The following is a 14,952-nucleotide window of genomic DNA, read 5'->3' on the forward strand; positions in this document are numbered from 1 at the left end:
GGGGGGGGGGGGGGGGGGTGAAGAAGAGTCTCTCTCTCTCTTCTATATTCACACTTGCATGTCTGATTTTGACTCTCTTTTTTCTTTTTTATAGTTTAATATATATAGTTTTTAAAGACAATGAGAGGGACGGTCATGCCTTTTTATATATATTTTTTTAGATTTTGTTTTCTTCTTTTATTATCTTGGGTCTTTAACTTTTCATTTTTTTGATTAATGCATTTTGACAATTTTTTAGATTTTTTTTTTATAGAAGTGTTTTCATCAATTTTTCAATAGAGTGAATCTAATTTTAAAAAAATCTGATTCAAATCCAAAAAGACCTGACTTTTCTTTTTTTAAGTATTAGATTTTTGTTTTCTTCTTTTATATCTTTCCATTTCATTTTTTTGTTTAATGCATTTTGACAATTTTTAGTTTTCTTTTATAAGTTTTCATAAAGTGAATCTAATTAAAAAAACTCTGATTCAAATCCAAAAAGACCTATAACTGACCCTGACTTTTTTTTATATATTGTCTTTTACTTATTATTATATACTAAAATCAAAGCTAAATCTGAACCAACTAATGACATTTGTTTATTTTAAAATCTTGTAATTTAATACTACTAGATTTTTTTTTATAAAAAGGTAGTGAATTTTAACCCAAAACTGTACTAAAAGTTAAATCTACTAGATATGGTTTCAAGTCCATTTTAAGTATCACCACTTTTCTTAAATTATACTAATATATTATATAGATAATAAAGTCACCTTTGTATGTATTACCCATTTTTAAACAGAAAACTTTTCAAAATAGAATCAAGCCAACCCATATATTGGACCCATTAATTAACCCTTATTTTCTCTGTAGATTAAATGATTTAATTCTATAATAATGAAACACATTTATCAGTTTCGTGTGTTCAAACAATTTTACATAAACAGAATTAAATGAAAGAAGAAAAAAGGAAGTAAAATAAAAATAAAAAGTGAGAAAAAAGAGGATGAGAGAGAGAGAGATGTGGTGTGGACTCTTGGAAACCTTACGAATTCACGAGAGAGACTCTCTCTTTCTTCACCAAAAGAAGAACAAGTCGGTTGACTTTTTCTCTCTTTTCGTAACGTTTTTTTCTATCCCACGCGCCTTTTTCTGTCTACTCGCCCCACACACAACCTTTTTTACCTTATTATTTTCATGAATCCATCATCATATAATTATTGACATGCACTTTTTTAATTTATACTTTGGTATATAAATAGACTATAGAATCTTTTTATTAAGTTGTGAAAGAAGAATCTGCAAATTTTAAGTTGACGACATGAAGAAGCGAGCTTCTCTGTCAACCGAAGGACATTCCATAATTAGTCTTTCTAAGCTCCATTATTGAGCAAAATTGTATGCCCTAAATAGTGTGAGATGATTTGGTAAATTTAATACTAGTAAGTACAATTATTAGATTGATAATGGAGAAAACTTAGCACTGATTAATTGTTACTTACCTTACCTGCCTTGTAGTCTGCACATATACCACTAGCTTTTATGGGATAACGGTCATCCGAATATGTGTGTGTTTGCCATAGTTTATTTAATTAAGGATTATGTTCTGTGTAACGAAAAATACACATTTAATTTACGTATTGGTATTTTATAGTACAAACTACAAAAAAAAACATTGAATAATGCGAAGTTTATGATTCTTCACCAACAACAAAGAAAAAAAAAATGTAACTCGGTAGTCGGTACACTTGGTTGTTTTGTGACTGTTGCCTAAAGGTGTCCGTCTTAAGACAACAACATAGTAGTCAAAACTATGTTCAACATGACTAGTTTATAAGATTTGTTTTGAGGGTAAAAAGAGATATCGGTTTAATTAAACAATCTAGAATGCGGGTATGATGATTGAAAAAACTACTCTCAGACTAGAGACTTTGATAGGAAATGAACACAAAAAAAACTAGTGTTGATTAACTCTGACAATTGACAAATGGCCGAAGCTATGGATGTGACCATTAGGTAGTCTGCATGCAAGAAACCAATGCCACGGGAGGTGAACCCTATATTTGTAACTCCCAGAGTTGTTCGTTAGCAGACAAAGTATTGAACCGTTTACATGATGTTTCTTCGCAAAAAAGGGCCGGATAATACGAAACCTTTTGAGTGAATAGCTCCTCCGTTATAGCCTAGGCTTATAGCGGTGTTCACATGTGACTTCTAAGTGACATGCCACCAAAACTTCATCCCAACAACATCAAATGTAAATACTTATTATAGTGATAAATTCTTAGCGGATCGATCTTCATTTAAAATATCAAGCAAATCGCTCAACACTCAAATATCAAGCAAACATACAAAAACTGACGACAGAAAGAAAAACATACAAAATTAGCTGAGTATTAGTGTTTGTAAAGCTAGAATTAATTGAACCGAATATATGGATCATCGCGCACTAAAAGGGAAGAAGGGAAGTAGTGGATCATATTGGTTTGGTTCGGTTTAGAGCACATGGGAGTGTCGGTTCCACAGAATAACCGATCAGTAAGCTCTCAACACAATTTACACTAGACTTTTCCTATTATCTCATATCAGGTAGACTTTCTTCTTCCATGTTTTCAATTACAAATTACACAAAATAAAATTAAAAAAGTCCTTTGGCTTCTCTTATTGGTGTGAAAAGAAATGAAGCAATTTGGTTTGGTGAATAAAGGTTTGGAAGCAAAGAGGAATTATATTCATTCCACTCTTGGCCTGTTTGATGGTGTAAAGAACAACGTCATTTTCATTGTTGGGTTTAATTTGGTAATTTACCATAAATCATTCAACTTCGACCAGCAGAAGAACTGGATCAAAATTCTACCATAGCTCAGAGTAGAATCCGACTCCAGTACACCAGAGATTACAAAAATATGTTATGAAAAAAACCTAATTTTGCCAGAGTCATACAAAAAAAAAATGGGAGATTCAAACTTTTATCTGAATGTTAACATCAAAATGACCAGACTACAAGACCATATTCATGTGGATATTTCACCCTCATAATAAAATTTGAAAACGATAACAAGAGAATGAATTATATATAGATATTTGTGAATTTACCATTATATAACATTATTGAACATTAGAAAACAAATCAAAGACCATTAGAAACAAAGCAAATACTAGACTTTTCTAACGTGACAATACCATCAAGAGTCACATCTAAATTGAATCCTCTAGTGTCGATGATGTTACGTTCAAACAGATTATAAACGATCAGACTGTCTTGGACGTTATATAGCATAAGATCAATTATTGAGACAACAAATATGGTTCAAAAGAGGACGACGACCAAACCTTTGTTGCATTAATGTCCTCAACTTCTTCTTTTTCCAAACCAATTGGAGCCTTCTTTCTCTCTCACGATTTTTACCAAATTGTGTCTCCCCACCTGAAGTCAGGTACTGAAAATAGAGAAGTCTACTATTGTCTGTTTCTCATCCAAAATCAATCAAACCACAACAATTTTTTTTCTTTTTACTAGAAAATTGAATCATAGGAATTGTCAGTAACAGTAAGTTGGGGTTTTCAGTACATAAATACGTATCCAGGACGTGCAACCTAATACATTGTCTCCAGTACAAAAACTATACGCAGAGTCACATGCATACTTTACTCATGTAGGTCACAAGTTGCTACTAAAAGGTAGACCCAGCACATAAATCACTGACACAACCACGTGTGACCAAGAATTAACATTATCAGGACATTATACGATTGTAATACATATAGAGGCAATGTCACGAACACAAAAATGTATATCATCTGGTTGGTGTCTTAGAGACAGACAGATGGAGGCTGGAGAGAAAGTGACAGTACCTACATGCCTGAGAAGTGCTTCTTCTTCTCCTCTTTTTTTTTTTTTTTTTGCGTGTCTTCAGTGGGAGTTTGATGGCAATTTCCAGAGAGATTTGGTTGCAATAAGAATCTTCTCTCTTCCATGGGATTCGGGTTCTTTCTCGTGTATGGAAGAAGACCATCTTACAGCATGAGCCATTCGTGCCATTTTGTCTAGCACCTCAGGAGAGTCTCGGATCACAACCTTTCCTTCTGGACGCAATATTCTGTCCATCTCTACCATTAGATCTACGAGGCTACACCTGTATGCATATTAGACAACCCAGTTTAGGCAAACCGGATAAGCCAGGGACCGTGTTAGCAAACGAGAAAGGTTTTACGTTGGTTATACCTCGATTTGCTTGAGTCTTGTCGTTTTATTAGTGATTCAATTCCTGATACGTGGATGAAATCATACGTACGAGGATACGTTGAAAAAGGTTCACACCTGCAAAAACCAAATAATAGGGTTTTAACTCTAAAAAGAATTGTGATATATAAGATAGTTCAATCCTAGATGCTGGCAAAGACTAAGAACAGAACAAGAGAGATAATAATATATCAAAGTCTATGCTTTGATCAAATATATAAACAACAAAGGTGACTAACCAATCATGGTAAACACCGATGAGACCTCTGTCATAAATCACGTCAAGAGTTAATGGCTTCCGAGCTGGAATAACATTCATAACCCAAACAGGTTCAGATGCAAGGGCTGCAGCAAAGCCTCCGAAGAATGCATTCATGTCCATGACATTGCGGACAGCTGGAGATTTAATCTCCAAGTTCAGAGAATCCTTGTAATAAGCAACTCGTCTTGCCCACCGCCTTGCATCTGCTTCAAACACATCCAACCCGTTTTTCATGGCAATTGCCCTAGAAGGAACTTTAGTAAGCCTTTCCGGCCACTTGGAAATAGTTCCCAAAGCAAATTCTCCTTTAACGGACGATGGCCTGGTAACACACTTCTTCAATTTATAATACCTGAAATAAGGATTAAAAAACAATGACTTCAATTTTCAATTTTACATGATTTCATAACAGGTCATCCACAAAAGTACACGAAAAGAAAATCTCACCATGCATCACTTGGTGGAACAGACTCATCACACAACTCGAGCCCAAACTCATTCTGGCTGGGCAGACATGAATCTCCAACAGGCTTCTTCCAGATGACAGTGTTTCCATCGACCGCAATCAACTCATAGCACAAAGCTCTAGCTACCGCCTGAAGATCAGCCCATTCTTTGTCTTGTTTAGGCCATTGTACAGGTGGGCCAGAGATTACAAGATATCCCCCAGGGCGCAGTAACCTATCTACTTCGATGAAGTAAGTTGCATCTACAGACGAATCACCAAGCAAGATAAGAATAATTGCTGCTACAAAATGGCAACACATACGAGATAAGAAGAGTTGCACAACCCAAGAGACTCACTGTAAGCGGTAAAAGGAATCAAGCATCGGGAACAATGCATCAGGTCAAAGGAGTATGCAGGAAAAGGGAGTCTACGAGTGCCAAGCATGGCTACAAATGCAGGAACTCCTCTTTCCAAGGCGAATTGAATTTGCGATTTATGTGAATCTCTTGGAGCAAATGAGAGCGCTAGAATGCCTTGAGATAGTAGAGTGCCTCCGAAACTTGCTACCTACAATGGTATTGTAACAATGTTACACAGAGCAAAACATGTATAGTAAAACAAAAAAGACTTGTAACGATGATTCTTACCCCGCATCCCATGTCAAGGGCAGTTCGCAGAGTTCCACCATTAAGAGGAATATACTGAGCAAGTTTCTCAATGTATTGGCCAGCTCCACCAGGGAACATGGTGCCACCGCCTGGGAAAGTGAAGTATTCCCCTTCCCTTTTCATCCATCCTTGGTGACCTTTCCGGTCAGCAATTTTATTATATGGCATGTTTGCATGCCAGATCTACAAAAAGTTTTCACACAACCACCATTAACACAGCTAAGCCTAACACCAAGAAATCGAACTATACATCTCAGTAGCAAGCAATTCCAAGAACAGAGCCAATAACTATAATTCGAATCTAAGATTCAATGATCACCTTGTGAAGGCTCTGAGGCCAAGGAACAGGGATTTTATAACCTTCTGGCGGAGGAATCAAGCAGAGAGGAGTCTCCTCAGGCAAGGGACAATGTCTCTCCCTATAGAAATTCATCTCTCGACTAAGCTGACTATTCCTCCTTGGATCCTCACAAGGCATGTGAGCAACTGCCTCCGCCGGACAATACTCGATCGGCTGCAAATGCTGACCAGCTTCAACCAAAGTCACCAATCTCTGCCGCTGCCTCGGATCTGACGCCGTCGATAGAAGCAGCGTTTGCCTACCAGAAGCCGCCATGGAATCGCCGAGAGGAGTGAACAAAAGGACGAAGAAGAGAAGCACGATACCGAAGAAAGCAGCGGTTACGATGTCGAGGAGACGCCATTGACGAGGGTTACGCTTCGATGCAGGTAGACTCAGGTGCCCCATCGCTTCTCTCTCTCAGCTTCACACGCACTCGCAAAACCAGATCAGATGCAAATCTTTAAGGGTTTTTATATTATCAGATTTTTTTTGGAGATCTGAAGAAATTGTCGGCGATTATTAAAATATATTACTAGTAATCCTTTGTGTGAGAGTCAATCAGATCAAATCCCATATTTGTTAATCTCAGTGCTTTAGTAGCGGTCTAGTGTGTGTATGGCGAAGCACGGTGGTGGATACTGGATACGACACTGCTGGGCTCTTTCGATACATAAATTTATTTAAGAATATTTTAGTGGAATGTTTTTTTTTTTTCATAGTTGGTTATGGAGTAGTTATTTTCTTATTTGGGCCTAAAATACAATTTGGGCCTTACTATATTCGAAAGTCCACGAAAATTTATTAGTGGATCGTTCTTTCACGGTCCAAAACAATGTGACGATAACATGCATTATACAAATAATAGGGCCACACATTTGATTAATCCCCTATTTAATATTTCATGATTTTTTTGTAAATTAAATAATAGATAAATATATATATATCACTTTTTGGTTATAGATTTATAACATTCATGATTTAGGTGTATCATAATATACAGGTTAGTTTGATTTTTGGTAATTAGGGATACTATGCATTTAGTTAATTATAGTAACATATAAAATCAACTATAGGTAACATTTAAAAAATAAGAAAATATTTCAATCTAATTAAAACGAACATATATGATTCTTCTTTCACTTTTATTTGATTTTATATTTAAATTATTATATAATATATTTCGTTAATAAAATTTATTATTTTTTCTGCATATAATGTAATTAAATTTTTTTTAAACAGACATATATTGCTCAACTAATGAATTAAAAATATATAAAATATCTCAACCACATTGCCTAAGAAAACTAGGCAAAGATTCAAAGTCATACTAGAAAAAATGACTAAAATAATTCTGAATACAAATGAGTATGAACGGACTTTGATTTATCACACATTGAAATAATACTATAAAGTCATACTTCAAAGTTATACTATTAAAACCTATATAAATTGTTCAATTAATAAAAAATTCAAGCTTTAATAATATTATTCTTTTAAAAATATCTGTTCAACTAAAATTTTGATTCTATAACGAGTAAAAATTTGAATATTTAAATTCAACTTCATATATTTCTTTTTTTTGGGTTGTATAATTTTATATATTATAATAAAAAAATTAAATAATTTAATTTGAAGTATTTAAAAATAGTTTAATTTTATATTTTTAAGAATATCATAGATATATGATAGATCAAAAATTTACAATTATAAACACTCTAATTTGATTCATTATAGCACAAGCACACACTCTGAGGATCTACAAACCGCACACACTCTGATTTGTTACTCTAATTTGATTCATGAACACTCTAATTTGAAATTTCTTGAAATTTCTTATAAACACTAAATCAATCTGAAAATGGGACAAAGTTTTTGATCACAAGACATTACTAAATCAATCTGAAAATGAAAATGGGACAAAGTTTCTGAACACAAGACACTAAATCAATAACAATCAAAGAGTAAAGCAGTGTGACTTACTTAGTTAAGTTTGTGTCAGACAATAATGCCAAACTCTTAGCATACTTTAATATTGCGTGCTTTTCTAAGCTGTATAACCAAAATCAAACACCAAATCTTGTATAAAAAGATTATAGCTTAGAAGGAAAGATTTATATCATAAAAAGATTTATACCTAGTTTCTACCATAGCAAATTCCTTCAGTTTGTCGCTTAATGAATAGAGCATTTCTTGTTCAATCAGCTTGGTTGTTGAAAGATCTATTCTGAACCTAAGCCTAAAAATGATAGAGTGTTTATTTTGCACATCTAAAGCTTCCCATAGCTGTATAACCTATCAAATTTTATATAGGCAAAATAATCAATTTCTATTTAGAATTTATATACAAAAAAATAAATTAAAAATAAATCAGAACTACCTTAGTCGAGGCGTACATTATCCATTAGTCGAGGTGTTCGTCATTGTGATCAAATACTATATATAAGTACTTATTAATTTGCGGCTCATCTCATAATTGAAATACTTATTTGAATTTATGATTTAAATAGAAGTGGAGTCGGTTGTAAAATCACCTTCAACGTGGAGAGTGGGAGAAAAATCAGCGTTTTATTTTTATTTTTATTTTTTCAGTTGTGTGACAATTTCTTTTAACTAGAAAAACTAAAATCTGATGTGGCAACATTTAATTGGCCAAGTGACTTGTATATGGGATTTAGAGAGCTTGCATGCACACTGTTAATAATATTTGAAACTTATTTTGTTTTTATTCTTTCATAATGTAATAGCACAGGCCAACATTTTTTCTTTAAATTATAATATAATAATAATATTTATTGTTATATTTTTAAAAACAAACAAAATATTTTGTTTGAGATAGTATTATTTTTAATATTTCAATTTTCCATATAATTAATTAGAGAGAGAAAATAATATTTTTTTGGAAACTAATAATTATTTAAAATATTTTCTTTGTTTAATATTAAAATCATAATTTACTTTTATTAAAAAAATTTAAACATTTGCTTAAGACCAATGATGGCAAGACAATGCAATTTTTAACACTTATAGTAGAATTTATTTTATTTTTTTCATCCATATAGTAATTAATAAGATTAATAACGGTCATGTCTTAGTTGTAGAGGCCCGTATGCAGTCATTCATTTTATATTTATATACTTGAACAATAATAAATATAATTAGTTGAACAATATTTATATACTTGAACAATAATAATTATATATATATTCTTAATAGAGTGTGTAGCTTATGCTTATGAGAATAACACTGTCGGATTTTTTATTTTCTGAAGTTTGAAAATGTGTGGTTAATGTTTTTCATTGTTTGCAAACATATGTGTGTATGCTTGTATACATTGTTCATCAAGCAAATCATCATAATTAATCACTTCTTCTCACATTTGAAAATTCAAGGCAATTCAGGAAACTTCGAATCCAACACTTCTATAAATATTATATTCAGTGGCGGAGCTAGGAAATCATTACATCATAATCAAAAAAAATTATTGGGGTCAATTATGTGATTTAAAAATTTTACCAGGGTCAATTGTACTATTTTACATGGTCAATTTGAATTTTTTCTTAAAATTTCAGCCAAATTTTAAGAAGTGTTAAATTTTCGGTTAGCTTTCATTTCCAAACCAAACCTGATCCTATTCTCAGCTCATATTTAATTTACTGATTATTAATTAAACCTATTCTCAGCTCATATTTACTGATTATTTAATTTTGTTATCATATTAGGATATAACCATTGGCTATAGAAGCTGAAAATATCTTCAACTTTTTTGGAAATTGATTTCCAAATTTCTTAAAGATCAATGTATCTAACACATTCCGTTGTGTGTAAAAGGTTTGTGATAAATTTCATGGTAGCCATTCACACGTGCTACGTGTTATCGGAGCGCCTGTTTGAGAGTCGGATAAACAAACTTTAGTACTAGTAATCACTAAAATTGAAATTGATTTAGATTTCCATTTCCAGCATATCTCTTTAATTACTAGTAGAAATCCTCTGTTGTCAATAGTCGTAAGCGTGTTTAGGTGATATAAGACTAATAAATTTTAAAAAGTGACTAAATTTTGTATTAAATGTTTATTCACATCCTAGTCATTAAACCAATTTATGACGATAACAAAACAATATCCAGTTTATAGATTTTTTAAAAATTTTTTAATTTGATACAAGAATCTAAATTATTGCTTAGAAACTAGTATTATATCTTTCAAAGCAGTGCCAACTTTACAAAAAAAAAACGAATACCATTGTCATATTACCCCTATATGGTGTAACCGTAAATGTGTCAATGTAATAGAAATTATATGAAAAATACAAAAATACTCAACATTTTAAAAGTTAATAAAATAGTCCAAATATTTAACCCTTGACTTCAAATTATAAACTGAAATCACAAAAGTTAAACAACAATTATAAAGCCTTTTAACAAGACCAAAAAAAGAGTTAAATAATTATATATAGGTTTAAAAGCTTAACCCTTATTATGTATCTTCTTTATTGAAAGAGTTTAATCCTTTTTTAATGTGAAAATACCAAAGATATTTTTCTTAATGTACATTGAATTTAACAGATCGGTAGATGGAAAATTAGCATTTTCAATAAAAAGAAAAATATACAATATCAACTTAGATGGGACGATATATGGAAAAACTCACTGTCACCTCATATAAATAAAGCATTCATCTTACTTACACATGCAACCAAGAAAATAACAAAAGGGCACAAAATCACATATTTTGTGAAAGTGTCGATTTTTTTCCTTTTCTTTTTTATTTTATTTTTTCCGGCCAAGTCATGGCGAACTATCGATGGCCGTCAAAGCTATCGAAGTTATCACTCAGAGCAAGACAAACGAATCTATACCGCGTGATTCTAATCGCTATCCTCTGCGCCGCCTTTTACTACATCGGAGTATGGCAACACTCCGGCCGAGGACTCTCACGCTCCTCCCTTTCGAACCACGACCTTACGTCCGTGCCCTGCACGTTCCCTCACCAACCCGCACCGGTTCTCAACTTCTCTGCCCGTCACTCAGCCCCTGACCCACCTCCGACGGCGACGGCGGAGCGTGTCACTCAAATCTCGCCGTGCGGCGTCGAATTCTCGGAGTACACGCCGTGCGAGTTCGTGAACCGGTCTTTAAGTTTCCCAAGAGAGAGGCTTATATACAGAGAGAGACACTGTCCGGAAAAACACGAGATGCTCCGCTGCCGGATTCCAGCGCCGTTCGGTTACAGTGTGCCTTTCCGGTGGCCGGAGAGTCGTGATGTGGCGTGGTTTGCTAACGTGCCGCACACGGAGCTAACGGTGGAGAAGAAGAATCAGAACTGGGTGAGGTATGACAAGGATAGGTTTTTATTTCCTGGTGGTGGTACGATGTTTCCACGTGGAGCTGATGCTTACATCGACGAGATCGGACGGTTGATAAACCTCAAAGATGGATCCATTCGGACAGCCATTGATACTGGATGTGGGGTAAGTTAAGATTACTCTCTCTTTTTTTGTCTTCTTGATCTTCTTGTTTCTTTGTACTATTTATGTGATGTCTCTGTTTTTTTGGCTCTCTGTTCATGTTACCATGTTCATCCCATGCTTGTGATGTCATACATTTTGAATTTTTCTGATTGTTTCTTTTGAAAAATTGATGTCTCCTTTGTTTTTGCAAATTTACATGGTCATTTGTTTTGGGGTTTGGAGTAGATTTAGTGGAACTAAGTCGTAAATAAGTTGTATAGTAGCGTGTATATATAGATTCATGTCAAACTAATTGATGATTGTGCAAATTACATTGAAACCATCTATTGATGTTCCCTGTGTTCATAGATCAATGCATAGGATAATTAGTAGTTGCTTTAGGTCAAATCAGAGAAATTTATTTCCAATTTGGCATGCCATACCTAATTAGATTTACAAAGTTTAGTCATATACTAATTGTTAATTGTTTATTTAAAATGTTTTAAATTTAATAATTTTGGTCATAAAATCTGTTCGTGTAAAAAAGTTTATGACAAGAAGAATATTCTGACACGGCAGAGTGAGAATGATACAGATACGATTGTCGTAATATGGAAATAGTAGCATTGAAGTCACAAGTAGTTTAAAAAAGTCAATAGGATCAAATCTGGAAACAAATTTGCTAAGTATTCCAAATTTTAGGTTTCTCTTATTGGCAACGAATTACAACTTTCCAATTTTTAGTATATTGTTGAATCAGGCTGTAATACCTTTCTTACTATCTCTTTAATCCCAACAAGTAATTAAATAAATTGATAGGACAGCTAAGTAAATGCTGGCTAGAGAGCCTTCATATAGAAACTATGGATTTCTTAGCATCGATAGTTTCAATCTTTAAATAGAAGTAAAGTGGTCAAAAGACTTTGAAAACTATGTTTTTTTCTGTTTTTGTCTTATAGATGTAAATGGGTAAATTTAATTAAACTAATGATGCTATTAGGTAGCGAGCTTTGGGGCGTATCTAATGTCGAGGAACATAGTAACGATGTCGTTTGCACCAAGAGACACACACGAAGCTCAGGTTCAGTTCGCACTCGAGAGAGGAGTCCCTGCCATTATCGGAGTCTTAGCCTCTATTAGGCTCCCATTTCCGGCCAGAGCGTTCGACATTGCTCATTGCTCTCGATGTCTCATACCTTGGGGACAATACAGTAATATTATTCTTAACCTCTCAAGTTACATTTTCATTTTGCATTCGGTTTCTTGTGTGTGTGTGTGTTGACTACTGTTTTGGTGTGAGCAGATGGGACGTATCTGATAGAGGTGGATAGGGTACTGAGACCGGGCGGGTATTGGATTCTGTCAGGACCGCCGATTAACTGGCAGAGACAGTGGAAGGGTTGGGAAAGAACCAAAGACGATCTCAACTCGGAGCAGACTCAAATCGAGAGGGTCGCTAGGAGCTTGTGTTGGAAGAAACTGGTGCAGAGAGAGGATCTTGCGGTATGGCAGAAACCCACCAACCATATTCACTGTAAGCGCAACCGGGTAGTTCTACGACGCCCTCCCTTCTGCCACCGGACACTACCCGACCAGGCCTGGTATATTTGATTACTAGTCAAGAAGAGATGGTCTCACTAGAAAGGAAGTTTGTATTTGACTCCATCATGGTTTGCTCTGTTTTGGGTTTTTAGGTACACTAAGCTTGAAACATGTTTGACGCCGTTGCCGGAAGTAACAGGATCTGACATCAAAGAAGTAGCGGGTGGGAAGTTGGCAAGATGGCCTGAGAGATTAAACGCTGTTCCTCCGAGGATCAAAAGTGGAAGCTTGGAAGGAATCAACGAGGATGACTTTGTCAGCAACACAGAGACATGGCAGAGAAGAGTGACTTACTACAAGCGCTTTGACCAGCAGCTCGCAGAGACGGGAAGATACAGAAACTTCCTTGACATGAACGCTCATCTTGGGGGTTTTGCCTCAGCCTTAGTCGATGATCCTGTATGGGTCATGAACGTTGTCCCCATGGAGGCCAGTGTCAACACCCTTGGAGTCATCTATGAGCGAGGGTTGATCGGAACGTATCAAAACTGGTAAGGTTCCTATTTCTAATAACCGAATAAGCATTCTTTTGGGAATAATTCATGGATGTTTCTATTTTTATACCATTAACTCCTAAACAGGTGTGAAGCGATGTCAACTTACCCACGAACGTACGATTTCATCCATGCTNCTAAGCTTGAAACATGTTTGACGCCGTTGCCGGAAGTAACAGGATCTGATATCAAAGAAGTAGCGGGTGGGAAGTTGGCAAGATGGCCTGAGAGATTAAACGCTGTTCCTCCGAGGATCAAAAGTGGAAGCTTGGAAGGAATCAACGAGGATGACTTTGTCAGCAACACAGAGACATGGCAGAGAAGAGTGACTTACTACAAGCGCTTTGACCAGCAGCTCGCAGAGACGGGAAGATACAGAAACTTCCTTGACATGAACGCTCATCTTGGGGGTTTTGCCTCAGCCTTAGTCGATGATCCTGTATGGGTCATGAACGTTGTCCCCATGGAGGCCAGTGTCAACACCCTTGGAGTCATCTATGAGCGAGGGTTGATCGGAACGTACCAAAACTGGTAAGGTTCCTATTTCTAATAACCGAGTAAGCATTCTTTTGGGAAGTTTTTATGGGCTTTTCTTATTTTCATTTCATCAACTCTTAAACAGGTGTGAAGCCATGTCAACTTACCCAAGAACGTACGATTTCATCCATGCCGATTCAGTGTTCAGTCTGTACAAAGACAGATGTGACATGGAAGATATCTTGCTAGAAATGGACAGGATTCTAAGACCAAAGGGAGGCGTGATCATCAGAGACGACATTGATGTGTTAACCAAAGTGAAGAAGATAACAGATGCGATGCAATGGGAAGGGAGAATAGGAGATCATGAGAACGGACCTCTTGAAAGGGAGAAGATTTTGTTTCTTGTGAAGGAGTACTGGACCGCACCTGCGCCTGATCAGTCATCAGATCCTTGATCAAGCTTGGAATAATTCATAAAATTCGTAGCTCCATTTTTTTTTCTTCAAATATTTTGTAAAGACATATAGACTTTTGGGGGAGTGAAGAGAACAAATAGCAGATCAATTGTTTCAAACCGGAGATTCATTGGGAGCAAATGAACTAGAGAGTTTAGTACAAAGTGTGTGACTATGCATGCATTTAGATAATAAAGCGCTTACAGACTTAACAGTACACTGAACTCAACTAGTTTCTGCTACCATCAGATCAGGTTACATTGTTACACCAATTGATGTGACCGCCGGACGCGGTCGTCTACCGAGTCGCACGGACGGACGGTGGCTGCGGACGGACGGAACGAAACTCTCTCGAGCCGAGGAATTTAGATGAGGCTTTCCTCGGACAAAGCTCGGAGATTTGAATCCAGTAAGGAAACAAACGGTGGATGCGAGAGATGAGCTGAAACGAACGAGCGGATCGAGAGATCCGGCCTTTGGTCTCGGCTTCGGTCGAGCAGTCTCGGTCGCGGTACGGACGATGCGGAAAT

The 14,952-nt window shown here is 35.5% G+C and overlaps 2 protein-coding genes across 2 annotated transcripts; one reads left to right on the top strand and one right to left on the bottom strand.

Moving 5' to 3' along the window:
• On the bottom strand, positions 3,509–6,590 carry LOC104712207 (probable methyltransferase PMT13). The gene is made up of 7 exons (XM_010429055.2): positions 5,920–6,590; positions 5,580–5,783; positions 5,289–5,499; positions 4,932–5,193; positions 4,462–4,836; positions 4,205–4,300; positions 3,509–4,115 (listed from the first exon to the last, which is right to left on the bottom strand). The coding sequence occupies exons 1-7, from the start codon at positions 6,346–6,348 to the stop codon at positions 3,893–3,895; spliced, it is 1,800 nt and encodes a 599-aa protein (XP_010427357.1). The 5' UTR covers positions 6,349–6,590; the 3' UTR covers positions 3,509–3,892.
• Positions 10,624–14,641, top strand: LOC104712226 (probable methyltransferase PMT15). The gene is made up of 5 exons (XM_010429078.1): positions 10,624–11,412; positions 12,392–12,602; positions 12,695–12,992; positions 13,086–13,484; positions 14,110–14,641. The coding sequence occupies exons 1-5, from the start codon at positions 10,732–10,734 to the stop codon at positions 14,420–14,422; spliced, it is 1,902 nt and encodes a 633-aa protein (XP_010427380.1). The 5' UTR covers positions 10,624–10,731; the 3' UTR covers positions 14,423–14,641.

Source organism: Camelina sativa, chromosome 2, assembly GCF_000633955.1.
Source record: "Camelina sativa cultivar DH55 chromosome 2, Cs, whole genome shotgun sequence".
Lineage (NCBI taxonomy): Eukaryota > Viridiplantae > Streptophyta > Magnoliopsida > Brassicales > Brassicaceae > Camelina > Camelina sativa.